The 15,565-nt window shown below is 41.5% G+C and overlaps 2 protein-coding genes across 6 annotated transcripts in view; one reads left to right on the top strand and one right to left on the bottom strand.

The window, feature by feature from the left end:
• The window catches only part of CMSS1 (cms1 ribosomal small subunit homolog), a 359,690-nt gene that overhangs the window by 162,297 nt on the left and 181,828 nt on the right, over positions 1-15,565 (top strand). The gene's annotated exons all lie outside the window — the stretch shown is intronic.
• Positions 1-15,565, bottom strand: part of FILIP1L (filamin A interacting protein 1 like) — a 313,162-nt gene that overhangs the window by 152,859 nt on the left and 144,738 nt on the right. For all 3 annotated transcript variants that reach the window (XM_056559276.1, XM_056559275.1, XM_056559277.1), the window contains exon 3: positions 14,282-14,455. In XM_056559276.1, coding sequence (XP_056415251.1) covers positions 14,282-14,455 — 174 coding nt within the window. The remainder of the gene's footprint in view (positions 1-14,281; positions 14,456-15,565) is intronic.

Raw genomic sequence — 15,565 nt, 5'->3', positions numbered from 1 at the left:
TGTCTGTACCTGTGTGTGACGGTTTTCTCACAATTCTTCTGTGATCTCCGCCCCAATATTTATTTCTAACATACAAAATTACTGTTGTCTCGGGATTTCCCAGGTTGCAGTGCATCGAGACCTAACATCACTAGTCAGGTGATCAAAGGGAGCCTGTCCTGCTTCAATGGGTGTTCTTTTTTTCTTCAATGGGAGTTCATTTTGCAACAGCTGTAGGCACCCTGATCAGGAAACACTGATGTATTGCATGGAAGGGATCACAGGTGAGTTTCTATGGGTGGGGTGGCTGATGTGTGGGAGGGAGGAAAGTGACCTCATACTTACAAGCATGGAACTATGGGATGTGTAGTTTAGAGAATAAAATTAAACAGGAAATACCCAGTTATGGCAAGTGCGTACTACTAAAATCACCTTATGGTGGATAACCCCTTTAATTCTCTGAAATACTATGGAAATCCTGAAAACAATCTGTGGGGGACCTGATACCTCTTAAAAAAGTGTATCCTGATCCAACACACCTAGCCACAACTCCACTCGTTCACACCTAGTTGAAAACTGAACAGAGTTGACCATTTCCTTGACATTTATTATAGGCTTAGGACAGGGGTGGCCAAACTGTATTTTGCAAGCTGCATTCGGCTCCTTGCTAGGTGCCATGCAGTTCCCGGCTAACCTCCAGGCCCATATTGATTAGCCACCACTGCCACTTTAAAAAAGTCCCCTACTACTTTAAGAAAGCAGCGACAGTTGGTAATCACAGCCGATTACAGCTGGTCTTTCCATTTCCAGAGAAACAGAGCAGGACTACTAATTAAGTAACTAATTGACTTTGGTGGGTGCCAACTGCTATATAAGACTGTATGGTGGTGGAGCCTACTGCTATACAGACTCTGTATGGGAGTAAGGCCTACTGCTATATGGGGGCAGCGTTGTGCCTACTGCTATAAGGGGTACTATGGGAGCCTACAGCTAAATGGGGGCACAGAGGGGGCCTAAATACTATATGGGGGCACAATGTAGGCACTTTTACTGTGTGGAGCAATGCACATGGGATGTTTAATGCAGAGAAAAATTGGAAAGCGAAAACAGTGGTGTGATTTAGAATTGTGTGGGTTGTTTAAAATGTTTTTAATATTTAATAATGAAAACAGCCCCTGAAAATGCCACCACTAGGGGTCCCCATACCAACTGAGACACTAACCAGTCCTGCAGCAGCATCAGGCTTGTCCATAAGTCATGGAGAAGAGATGGCACATGGACAAGGCTGCACGAGCAGACACATAATCACTTCTTACCACCACAAGGAAGGACACGTCCCCTTCCCCAGAGAGGATTTCTAACACTGTGAGCTAAAGAAAAGGGGTATTTTTATAAAAAAATTTTATGACATGTTATTATTATTTTTTTGTGGGATCTGACAGGTACGCTTTAATCTGTTGGGACGGAGGGCTTAGGGGTACGCCCTCGCGTCCTGGTACTTAAGGACGGAGGGCATACCAGTATGCCCTGAGTCCCGTTACCAGGGTTTAAAGCGTGCTCTCAGCAGCCAGGACCCAGGGTTACTGCCGGGCACTGCCGATTGTGCCGAGCCCGGTATTAACCCTTTAAACACCACGATCAAAGTTGATCGGGTCATCTAAAAATGAAAGTAAAATGTCCCGGAAGCTCAGCGGAGCTGATCGGGACTATCGTGACAAAATCGTGATGTCTTGATCAGCTGAGAGGACAGCAGAAGGGTACTCACATGCCTTCTCTCTGTTCGATCGGTGTTCTTCTGCTCCATGCCTGCCCAGCAGGCTGGAGCAGCAGAGCACTGATAACACTGATCAATGCTATGCTATATACATCAGTATATGCAATCAACAGATGGGAGCTATAAAAAAAAAAAAGTGTTACAAAAAAATGTTTATAAAAGTTAATTGACCCCTTCCTAATAATTTTAAACCCCCCTTTCCCATTTAAAAAAAAAATGAAATAAAATAAAAATAATCATATGAGGTACCGCCGCATGCGTAAATGTCCGAACTATTGTGTAAATGTTAGTTAAACTGCACGTTTGATGGCATACATGTAAAAAAATACCAAATTCCCAAATTGTGCATTTTTGGTTACTTCATATACCATTAAAAATTTATAGAAAGCGATCAAAACGTCCCATCAAAAATGGTACCAATAAAAATGACAGACCACAGCGCAAGAAATGAGCCCTCATATAGCCCCATATGCATAAACATAAAAAAGTTATAGGGGCCAAAACATACTAATGTTGATGCATGTAGTTATCATTTTTTAAAGTAGTAAAATAAAACCCAAATTTAAATTTTTTTTTATTTTTTTTTATTTTACCCCACAAATTAGTTTTTTTTTGTTTTGCCACAGATTATATTATAAAATAAGTGATATCATTACAAAATACAATTGGTGACACAAAAAACAAGCCCTTATATAGGTCTGTAGGTAGAAAATTGAAAGCGTTATGATTTTTAGAAGGAGAGGAAGAAAGCATGAAAGTATAAAAATGAAAATTGGCCTCAGCCTTAAGGTCAAAATTGGTTTCGTCCCCAAGGGGTTAAACATCTCATGTCTATTAAATGTAGCTTTTAAGTGAGCAAATTTGGCCACCCCTGGCCTAGGCTCTCATAGGCATATTGAGTGCCAAAACCAATGGGAGGAACAGAAGTGGGACAGTGAGGCTAAAAAAAAATTTGAAAGAAAAAATTATGAACCAGTGAAGTGGCACCTAGGTGTGGCAGATGAGGACAACTGTCATTTTTTAAATAAGTGTCAGGTCCCCGTTAGGTAAGATTTTTAGTATTGCTCTATTACTTTAGAAATGAATTACCGTATATACTCGAGTATAAGCCTAGTTTTTCAGCACGATTTTTCGTGTTGAAAACGCCCCCCTCTGCTTATACTCGGGTGAACTCTCCGCCTGTCAATCCCTTCTCAGTGGTCTTCAACCTGCGGACCTCCAGCCATCGGTTGTCCGGGCATGCTGGGAGTTGTAGTTTTGAAACATCTGGAGGTCCGCAGGTTGAAGACCACTGCGGCCTTAGTCATCATCCAGACCCCCCTTTAGTTTTCTACTCACCTCCCCTCAGTGGGAAGGAAGGGTGAGCTGTTCCGGGCCATCTATTCTGCAGGGACCGTCCGGTGGGGAGGGGTAGTCATTCCGGGCTGTCCATCTTCACTGGGAGGCCCTCTTCTCCGCTCCGGCCCGGCCCTGGACTAGTGACTTGCCTTGACGACGACACAAAGGGACGTCCGTTCCTGCGCATGAACGTCCCTGTTCGTCATCGTCAAGGCAACGTCACTAGTCCGGGGGCGGCCCGGAGCGGAGAAGAGGGCCTCCCGGTAAAGATGTACAGCCCGGATTGACTAACCCTCCCCACCGGACGACTAACCCTCCCCACAGCCGATGGCTGTCCGGGCATGCCGGGAGTTGTAGTTTTGCAACATCTGGAGGTTCGCAGGTTGAAGACCACTGATGAAGGGATTGACAGGCGGTGATGATGAATGGGGGGGTGGGGTGATGATTACAGGTGGTGATGATGACAGGTGGTGATGATGAGGGGGGGGTTTGATGACAGGGTGATGATGAAGGGGGGGATGATAACAGGGTGATGATGAAGGGGGAGGAATGATGACAGGCGATGATGATGATGGGGGTGTTAATGACGGGGGTCTGGATGATGAAAGGGGGGGTGATGTATTTCCCACCCTAGGCTTATAGTCGAGTGAATAACTTTTTTTTTTTTCTGGGTTTTTGGGGTGAAATTAGGGGCCTCGGCTTATTTTCGGGTCGACTTATACTCGAGTATATACGGATCCTTGTTAGTGTATCAGGCATTGCCACAGTTGTTCTTTCGGTGGGATGTTTTCAGAACCTGACCTGCTGGGTGTGCTTGTTGGTCAGAGTTGAGAAACAATAGAAGATATTAGCTACCATATAGTACATGGAGTGCTTTATTAGCCTTCTTATGTATGGTAGTTTTTTTACTTCTTGGTGCAGGTGTTTTATGGGTTACCTATTTTTTCGAAATAAAAAAAGACTTAGGTCCAGATTTATCAAAAATTGCTTACGGTAGAGCTCTTTTCCCACATTTATTTGGGTGGTGGGTGTGACTATCGTGCATCTTATTTATCAAGAAGGTGCAGCAGGATGATGAATTTTGCGCAGCTCTGCTGTGGTGGGAAAAGCTCTACCACATACACTTTTTCTAGACGCTTGTGAGGGAAGAAAGTAGACACTTTCCTGGGTCCTGAATTTGGCAGGTTAGGTGTTTTCACTTACTTTCACAGACCTGCCGGGACATCTTTACTTGCATTTTAGACGCTACAATCAAATTTGATTGCGATGTCTAAGGGTTTAAAGTCAGGCATCACCATGATCAGTGATGTCTGGCATTATAGATGGGTCCTGGTGGCAGATAGCGGCCAGGACCACCCAGTTATGATCCTCATAGAAGCGGAGTGGGACACTGTCGTCCACAAGAGGTTAAAGGTTGAATTGTGGAAGGTAGAAGTGATTCCCATGCCCACTGGTAGGTGGTGTAGCTTTGCGCCTAAAAAAAGTACCTTTGAGCACATAATAGCAACTTTTGACAAAAGTCGCAAATGATAAATATGTGACCACTGCATGGTCAAAAAGAAAAAGTTCTACGGGTAGGCAAAATGAGTAAAACTGTCTAAATCAAAAGATGCATAAAAGTCGCTAAATATGCTGCTTGCACCTGAACTGCGCCAAAACATAGACAAAAAAATGCTATTAAAGCAATGAGAAATCTCCCCCTTAGAGTATAGGTGTTTTAGAGAAATTTCTGATGAACTTTGTAGGGAGGTCCTGTGTAGGATTATTGTAACTATTGTATATTGTATACTATTGAATATTATGATTTCATTGACTAGACAAATGAGAATTTCGAATAATCTGCTGGGGGGTTTAATGTTTGAGAAAAGAGAACTAGTGTTAAAATAAAAACAAAGTAAATTTGTGCACAAGCCACCTTGTTGCAGAAAAATGTGCGACTTTTCCAGTATTTTGCACAAAATCTAAAGAATGTTGCACAATAATCTGAAACTTTTTTTCACACTAAAGCACCTGGTGTCAAGCATTGATAAAGTCCCCATTGTGTTTTCAAAGTAGGTTTGTTTAAATCATACTTGCCATATACTTACTAATGTCAATGAAATCGAAATATTTATTGTGTGATGTCTTTTTGCAGCCACTTATGTTGGAAAAAGTAGAATTTTTATTTTCCTAGTCTTGTTTTCATTAAATAGAGTTAGACATAGTGAATAGTGAATAGCGAACCATTTATAGTACAGAAAACACTACTGTGTATTACAAATGATCCTAAAAAGAGTTAAATATTCGCCTTTGTGAATTTGTTCTTTCTCAGGCATAGTCAGGTTTAATCACAGACCTTACTGTATGATTTCTGCCGGAATGCTAAGTATCAGCTCTTTTTAATTTACTTAAACATTAGGAGCTAATGAGATATTGGATCTCAGGTGGAAAGGAAATAGGGACATGACACAGGTCCTGGGTAATGGTGCGCTCTGTCATCTGTGTACAATAGTAAAAATCGATCGGCAAAGTATTTAGTTCTCATCCATAGCTATAAAAGAACATTTCACAGATAAGGTCAACTTATTAGGTTGAGTAATTGAATGCAATCCCGGATAGGCTGCTTAAAGGAGAACTCCGACCAAATGAAATTGCCTTTATATACAGTGGGGCAAAAAAAGTATTTAGTCAGCCAACAATTGTGCAAGTTCTCTCACTTAAAAAGAAGAGCGAGGCCTGTAATTTTCATCATAGGTAAACCTCAACTATGAGAGACATAATGAGAAAAAAAATCCATAACATTACATTGTCTGATTTTTTTAAAGAATTTATTTGCAAATCATGGTGGAAAATAAGTATTTGGTCACCTACAAACAAGCAAGATTTCTGGTTTTCACAGACCTGTAACTTTTTCAGCAGGTGAGCACGCATCATACTCGGTGGGTCCCACACCGCCCGGGCAACAAAGGAGTGGCTTCGTAAGAAGCATTTCAATGTCCTGGAGTGGCCTAGCCAGTCTCCAGATCTCAACCCCATAGAAAACCTTTGGAGGGAGTTGAAAGTCTGTATTGCCCAGTGACAGCCCCAAAACATCACTGCTCTAGAGGAGATCTGCATGGAGGAATGGGCCAAAATACCAGCATCAGTGTGTGAAAACCTTGTGAAGGCTTAAAGAAAATGTTTGACCTCTGTCATTGCAAACAAAGGGTATATAACAAAGTATTGAGATTAACTTTTGTTATTAACCAAATACTTATTTTCCACCATAACTTGCAAATAAATTCTATAAAAATCAGACAATGTGATTTTATGGATTTTTTTCTCATTATGTCTCTCATAGTTGAGGTATACATATGATGAAAATTACAGGCCTCTCTTATCTTTTTAAGTGGGAGAACCTGCACAATTAGTGGCTGACTAAATACTTTTTTTTCCCCACTGTAACTACACATGTTAATGTTATATAAGTTTGTAATGTACAAGTGTACATACCCTATTTCTCTCAGCTTCTCCTCCAGGCATGAAGTCCAGTGGTTTTTATCACTCATGATGACTGTCAGGGACCAGTTTGCTGGGTTTGGCGGCCATTTTGGGCCTGACAGTTCACTTTGCAACGTCACACTCCCTTCTCCTACGCTCAGAGAGCCAAGAGCACTTCAGTGTGCAGTGTGATTGTCCCTGATTGGCTAAGGCACACACAACTCTCGACTGTCTTTACTGCTTCTCTAACCATGTGACCAGCTCTCTCAAGGTTTAGCTTTTCTTTGCAGCTCTTTTTTAAGTTTTTATATTTACGACTATTGGCTGTATATCTCCTTTACCATTAAATTTCTACAAGTACCTGACAACAAGCTGCTCTACAAAAAGTTTTATTTTTGGCATTTTACATTGATGACCATCAGTGTATGGTCTGTGGGTGTCCAGACCCCCAGGACCTCCATTGATCAGCAGTATAAAGGGGGACTTGCTCTTGCTGAATCACCACAGCTACTTCACTGCAGTGCGAGCAATAAGGCCTCTGTCCCTGCTACCCAAAGTATTACTACTCCATAGAGGTCCAGTATTATTACAGTAGTTGCTGCTCACTTCTTCCTCCCACATTATTACATGGGACCTGGTGCAAGATTAATTGCTGTTTAGTTAACCAAAAAGGGCACCATTTACGTAATAATGTTTGGATTTTAGCGCTCTTATTTATAGGACAGCTATCATTGGAAAAACATCTCAGTCCACCCATATCTATTATTTAAAGAGCAGTATATATTGTTTATCTATTGAAGGACTTTTTCTCTGCCTCTTGAGGTTTGTGTGTATTCTTTGGCTAATTTCCACTGGAGCAAAAAAAGAGAAAAAAAAACCAAGTGACTTATTCCCATCTGTTGGTTTACACTGTGTGCAGCCTACTGCCTGGGGAGACTGACAACATGTACCTTGTGGATCCTCTTCCATAAGTGGTGGCTTTTATACAGATAGTTCCAGTGTGTTAAAGGGGTTATCCAGCCAAAGAAATCTTATCCCCTATATAAAGGATAGGACATAAGATGTCTGCTCACGGGGGGACCGCCACTGGCACCCCCGCGATCTCCGTGCAGCACCAGCATTCTATGCGGGGAAGAATCTCCAGTCTCGGAAAGCTCTTTGCTTCCGGGACTGGAGACATGACGTGACGCCACGCCCCCTCGTAACGTCTTACCACACCCCCTCCATTCATGTCTATGAGAAGGGGCGTGACGTCGTCACACCCCCTCCCATAGGCATGAATGGAGGGGGCGTGGCGTTAAGTCTCCGATTCAGGAAACAAAGGGCTTTCCGAGACTGGAGACGCAGCCCCGCATAGAATGCGGATGCTGCTCTTTGGCTGCTGGATAACCCCTTTAAATGAGTATGTAATCACTGTTTTTGGAGATTACTTGATTCTTTTCATCTTTGTTTTGGATCTGTAATGTTTATTTTTATAAATGATAAGTCACGGGGTAAAACAACCTCATGAAGTGAGGTCATTTTACTGTGACTCTCCAGAAGTTGCTGTCTATAACTCCCATCATGCACAGACAGAAGGTTATGATGAGAGATTTAGTTCTGCAACAACTGGAGAGCTACAGGTGAGGGAACATGACTGTTCACCTGAGAAGGCTCCCCTGTCCCAGGTCCCGAGGTGATCCTCTGCTCTGGCTTCTTCTAGTCATGCCTGGCCAGAGTAGAATAATGCAAGCAGCGCTAATCGCACCACTTGCATCATAGAGAACGCACTGGATGGGCAGGGAAGAGAGTGTTTCCTTGTTTCGGGCTGCACTTGGCCATTCAGTTGTATGGATTTCTTTATGAAGAGATGCGGGAAGAGTGGATGCTTCCTCAGGGAATCAGCTTGCCGTCCGGATCTGGACCGTGATCTACCACTCGAATACTCCACATATAGTTAAATCGCAACTCTGACAATGCTCTGGCTGCAGGATATCTGTTAAAATCTCCCGCCAACTTCATATTCTAAGACTAAAACATTCAGGATACAGATTAGCCTAAAGTTCCTTGCAGGTCTATCCTGATCGCCGTAGTCTTGGGCAAGTCTTTGGCTTGCACCGGTGTTATATAAAAGCAGTTTTTTTGTTCTGTCATGCGATCCAAAAAATTCAATTCAAGAAGTAATGGATTTGTCACACAATGCAGACTAGTGGCATGCAGTCGACATTATTGGCTTATTATGGGGTCCTATGGGGGTCCTTCTTGGTGTCTATAATTTTGACAGGAAGACTTGTCATCACATCTTTTTGACGGCTCTATAGATTATTCACTATTCTGGTTATATTGGCCTGACCTTATCAGCTTGTCTGAGATAAAACTGACTGGTTTCCTATAACAACCAATCACAGCTCAGCTTTCCTTTCTCAGATTGCTCTGGTAAAATTAAACCTGAGCTGTGATTGGTTTTTATGGGCAAATAGGCAGCTTTTTTGTCTTAGATTGATAAATCAGATCATATATTTGTGACTTTACCTACTGTTTTTACAGTGGTTGTCATATGAAGACAATAAGGCAAATTAGCTGTAAAATGAGCTCTTGTTCCACTGGACATAAAGGGTATTCTGAGGTTGTTTTTTTAATTCATATGTTGCAGTAGCTGGGTCGAAATAGAAATAAAAACTATAGTTACCTACCCCTGTTCCCCTCATGGCCCCCCAATCTATTTTCTTCTTCCTGCTTCCAAGGTGCTGGACCTGCACACTTAGCTAAACACCAGTCACAGTGGTGCCTGTCTGGCTAAGTAGACAGGTCCTGTACTGAGCTCTTGTTTCAGAAGCAAAAAGACAAGAGATGGGAAGGCCTGTACAAAGCCAAACAGGATCTGTGGGATCTTAGGTTAACCTCAACCTGAAAACACAGGGCAAGACAGTGGGTCTGTCTTCAGGTCAGGGCCAATCTTTATAAGGACAGATGCCAAGAGTCACGCCCCCTCCCATAGACATGAATGGAGGGGACGTGGTGTGACGTCATAAGGGGGACGTGATGGGATGTCACCAGATGTCTGTGGTTGGGATACCCCTTTAATACTTTTTTTTATTCGTATTACACTATTCATGTATTACTTTAGACATTTTAGCAGCAATTTAAATAAAGCTTAAATGGGCACTGTCAAATACAAAAACGTTTGATGTTGTAAAGCATGTAAAACCAATAGGTTTTGCAACTGCTTTCATTAGAAAATTTTCAGTATTTCATACTGAGAAAGCCAATCAAACAACTGCCCCCCCTGCCTGCTTGGACACATACTAGTGCTGCTGTGTCCATGCATCATCACCTATGTCATGGACACACTTCCTTGATTGACAGCTGTCAGCGCAGGGCTCACAGCTGGAGGAAAAATCCTCCCACTGTCATCTTGTGTCCCGCTACTGTGATTGAGGACAATCTGGGAGTTGTAGTTTTGCTAATGCTAGGGGAGATGTGAGCAGACAGCATACTGAGGGAGGGGGCGGAGACATGCACAGTGAGGCCACGCCCCCTCCATTTGAGAGGGATTCAGACTAGGGAACTAAATTAAAAGTGTAATAAAAAAATAAATAAAGGCGCTAGACACATAAAATTAGATGTCAGGATTAGGTACTGAGTGATAGATTTAAAAAAAAAATTGTTGGATCTGACGGGTACGCTTTAAGTTTTAATCATTGTTTGTGATCATTGATCAAATGAGCATTTGGTGGATTTAAAGCACTTTTACTGTTGGCTTATGTGTTTTGTTGATTTATACAATATATAAGCTATTGTTGCATTCTGATATTACTAGGGAGGGGAAGTGTGACCAAATTAGGGCTCATGGGGCTTGACTATTTCCATGTCCCAGGTGTATGGAGCTTCTTGAGTCCAGCAATATCTGTTCCATACAATATGCAGTTTTATCTTCTTGTGTTGTTTCTTTTCTATTGTTGTATTGACAGTCCTCTGCACTCTATGATAAGAAAGTGGCATCTCCCATGTGTATGTGGGTAGTCACAGTAGGCAGGACTATTGAGTCATTGAGATCACGGCTCGCGTGCCCTTTGGTATCATGATTGTTTAGGATTATGAAGTAAATTGTCAGAAATTCTTAATCAACAAATAAGCCACAATGCGTATTATTTAGAAACAAATGTAATGAAAATCAAGACAATATCCTGCTCTGCATCCAGCCAAGCGCTGACATCATGTCCTCATGTCAGAATGGATTTCTACCACATTAGGCCTACAGAGAGACATCTTTGTAAATGGCTAAAATATTAGTCTTTCCAAGTTAACATTTCAAGTTTTAATTGAAAGCAGATAGAGTTCAACGCGAAAGGTTACACTGTAACAAAAGTGCTATGTCTGAAATACGAGTGAGAGTCGGAGCTTGACTGGCAGCTATTGAAGCGCCGTTTCAAAGAAATATATTATCTGCTATTTTTCATTACTGTAAATATTATTTTTGCTCTAAAAGCTTAATAACACCTTGATTTATGCCAAGGCTGATGAATTAGAGCAATGATAGAATGAAATTTTATATTAAAGTTCTCTTCATATTGGTGGTGTAAGAACAGCAGCATGAATTTTATTCTTGTTACTTTTATGGTATAGGGTGACCCTGGCAAAGGTAAAATAAATATATGGTTTACATTAGGAGACGTATTCCTAGGGCTGCGATTACTAACATGTTGGGATATGTGACTCTTCACTTGTGTGGAACCTTACACTACATCACCTCCATGGCAAAAATACAGGGATTTTTAAGTCTGTCTTTAAGCAATTGCTCTTAACCCCTTAACGACGCAGGATGTAAATGTACGTCCTGGTGCGGTGGTACTTAACACCCCAGGACGTACATTTACATCGTCGCGTCATGCGCGGCATGGCCGGCTGCTGATAGCAGCCAGGGACCCGACGGTAATGGCGGACATCCGCGATCCCCCTTCCGCCATTAACCCTTCAGATGCCGTGATCAATACAGATCATGGCATCTGCAGCGCTGCAGTCACTAAAATGGATGATCGGATCGCCCGCAGCGCTGCCGCGGCGATTCGATCATCCAGAGAGGCAGAAGGAGGTCCCCTCAGCTGCTTCCGTTGGCTTCCACGGGTCTTCTGCTCTGGTCTGAGATCGAGCAGACCAGACCAGAGCAGAAGATGACTGATAACACTAATCAGTGCTATGCCCTATGCATAGCACTGAACAGTATTAGCAATCGAATGATTGCTATAAATAGTCCCCTATGGGGACTATTAAAGTGTAAAAATAAAAGTAAAAAAAATAAAAGTAAAAAAAATTAGAAAAATCCCCTCCCCCAATAAAAATATAAATTGTCAATTTATCCCCATTTTACCCCCAAAAAGTGTAAAAAATGTTTTTAATAAACATATTTAGTATCGCCGCATGCGTAAATATCCGAACTATTAAAATTAAGTGTTAATTATCCCGTACGGTGAACGGCGTGAATGTAAAAAAAAAAGTCCAAAATTGCTGCTTTTTTATAACATTTTATTCCAAATAAAATTGATAAAAAATTTATTTAAAGTTTTATATATGCAAATGTGGTATAAAAAAAGTACAGATCACAGCGCAAGAAATGAAAAAGTTATAGGTCAGCAAAATAGAGGGATTTTAAACGCACTCATTTGGTTAAAAAGTTAGATTTTTTTTTAAAGCTGTATAATAATAGAAAAGTATGTAATAATGGGTATCATTTTAATTGTATTGACCCACAGAATAAAGAAAACATGTCTATTCTACTGTAAAGTGTACAGCATGAAAACGAAACCTTTCATAATTTGCAAAATTGCGGTTTTCTTATCAATTTTCCTACACAAATAGTATTTTTTTGGTTGTGACATACATTTTATGGTAAAATGAGTGATGGCATTACAAAGGACAACTGGTCACGCAAAAAACAAGCCCTCATACTAGTCTGTGGATGAAAATATAAGAGCGTTTTGATTTTTAGAAGGCAAGGAGGAAAAAAGGCGCAAATGGGCTGAGTCCTTAAGAGGCTAAAGGGGTACTTCACCCCTAGACATCTTATCCCCTATCCAAATGATAGGGCATAAGATGTCTGATCACGGGGGTCCAGCCGCTGGGACCCCCACAATCTCCGGGCCGGCACCCCGGTGTTCTAAACATTATGTTCAGAATGCCGGCTTTGGGCAGCTGTGGTCGTGGCGTCATGCCATTTCTCTCTCCATTCATGTCTATGGCAGGATATACTTTGGATAGGGCATGATAGGGATAGGGATAGGGGATTAGATGTCTAGAGACGGCTTACCACTTTAATTTTTTAAGGCAGACATTTTATTAAAAATACTAATATTCTGTAGAGTCTGTTTGCCTCCAATATGGCTGTTTTTGTTGTGTGTTGAAGCCACCTTTTTTGTTTGCAAATCTCTATCAAGAATTACAGTGTTCCCTCAACTTACAATGGCCTTAGGTTACAATATTTTCAACGTATAATGGTCTTTTCTGGACCATTGTAACTTGAAAACATACAATGTTACAGACAGTCCAGATTTGCAAAACGTGTAAATGGCTTGAAGAATTGACCAATCAGAATGGGCATTCATTGGGAAATCCTCGTATTACTGAAGTGCCTGCACTGACTAGCTGTCTGGTAGCGCCTCCTACACTACAGGAAGGTGCTACATGTGCTTTACTGTCCTTTACACATGACAGGGTTAGCTGCTCCTTTGGACATCAGGTCCGGGCGCCTCCATTTTACTTTTTTGGGACACTCTTTGTTCTGTACAGAACTCTGAAGAAGGTCCCATACTCTTCATAGACAGTGATTTACAGCTTCCAGCAGCTCTTTCTTACTTTTATATGTAAGTACTTTCTTTATCTGTATTAGTAATTTACTTTTTTTTTTTTCTTTAAATCCTTGCTTTTTTCTATTTTTGGATGACATTTTGGGGCTTCAGAACCAATTACCAGGTTTCCATAGAGTTATGGTCTCAACATACAATGGTCATCCTGGAAGCAATAAATATTGTATCTTATTCTCTTAGGCTGCATTCACATCACGATTTCTCCAATTTCTCCATCCGACCTGAGTACACGATTTTTATAATTTAAAATCGTATGAAATCGTATATAAAGTCTGATCCATTGACCTCCATTAAAAAAAAGGATCCATTACACACATCCGATTTGATCCGCATCCAATTTCACACGATTTTTGTTCAGGTCTGAAATCGTGGTCAACCCCGATTTCAGACCCGAACAAAAATCGTGTGAAATCGGATGCGGATCAAATCGGATGTGTGTAATGGATCCGATTTTTTAATGGAGATCAATGGATCCGACTTTATATACGATTTCATACGATTTTAAATTATAAAAATTGTGTACTCAGGTCGGATGGAGAAGTCGTGATGTGAATGCAGCCTTATGGAGTTTTACAACCACAGCATAACTGCATATTTCTAGGATTGATCTGAGTCTTACAGCCAAAACCTCCTTTAATTGGTAATGTTACTGGTACCCCAACCTCAGCCTCATTCTTTGAAAAACCCAACACATACTTATTCTGAGTCTACCATTTTCATATTGTTTAGAAGGACACCTTTCTTGCATCTATCTTTGGAAGTCTTTAGACTCATTTGGTGTGTATGTCAGAGCTTTCATGTTGTATTAATACAACACTGCCTCTCTTAAGATGTTTTAGAGTAATAGGTGACCCTACCGTTGAAGCCCTTTATGTGATGTAACTTTACACACCTCACACATTGGCTTTTCGTAGACATCTTCTTCCCATTGTGTAGCATTCGCTTTGATTGCATCTCTCTGAAGAGCTTCCAAGACCCGTTTTGGAGTAACAAACCCATATTGGGCTTCTAGTAAAGCTAAGTCTATTTTTTCTGCCTTCAGCACGGATATAACTTCATCTCGAGCCTAGAAAAGGGAGAAAAATGTGCATGTTTATGTTGGTCTGAATAATTACAGCCCAAATTATCTTAGTTTGTACACTGTAAAAATTATGGCAGATAACAATCTTCATGGACTCAGGGTGCAAAGCAGATATCAGTTATAATAAGTGCCCTATGAGATGTGCCAACATGCTAGATAAACAGGCACCAATCTCAGTGATCGGCACTTATTTACAGAGCCTATGTCAAAGCCAGACAAATGCGCAGGCAGGGCCAGACAAACGCACGCTGGGTCGTTTCTGTGTCCCTTTGCTTCCATTGTGTGTTGGCCGCACATCTCCTATTACATGAGTGAGATGTGGGACTGAGTAACTATGGTTTTTTAACCTGTTTAACAGGAGCGATCAGCATTCATCGGTGATCACAGGCCAAATTGCACAGGGCTATAACTGCCTGTTCGGCCCAAAAGGGCCAATGGAGAGTGCTCAGGTTCTTTCCCCTGATGATGCCATTGATGACCGTTGCCTTTACAATCCACAGGGTGAGAAGTTGCCCACTTTCTTTCAACAGTAATGCCTTTTGTTGACCTTCAGTTCCTGACACTGCTGCCTATGTACGTTGAATGACCACTGGGACAGCAGCAGCCTCACACTGGGATGCAATTTCCTATATGCTGTTATTTAAGCTGAATCAGGTGAGTGATGTTCCATTTCACTTAGTAGCATACTATACCAGATAGTTATTACCCTATGGTGCTCTTTATTTATCTTTCTGCATAAACTGTCTAGGGCCAATCACTGCTGCTCAATTGTCAATGGGACATGGAACAACGGCCGACATTTTGATATGATCGTACGTATGTACTAGGGCTGCATGATATGTCATAATTGCATCACGATTTTTGCAAATTGCCAAAGGTTGTTCGGGCATGCTGGCAATTGTAGTTTTGAAATAGCTGGAGGCACCCTGGTTGGGAAACACTGTCCTAAGTAATAATAAGGGTCTGAGGGAAACATCAGAAACCTGATGCTCACCAAGCCCAGGTGCCTGTAGGTCTGCCATAGATCCCGTTCTCCTCCATGTGCTCTTGGTGTCTTCACGGTGCTCCTCACATTTAGCTGATTAAGGCCAGTGA

Source organism: Hyla sarda, chromosome 2, assembly GCF_029499605.1.
Source record: "Hyla sarda isolate aHylSar1 chromosome 2, aHylSar1.hap1, whole genome shotgun sequence".
Classification (NCBI taxonomy): Eukaryota; Metazoa; Chordata; class Amphibia; order Anura; family Hylidae; genus Hyla; species Hyla sarda.
This window is presented reverse-complemented; position numbering and strand designations above follow the sequence as displayed.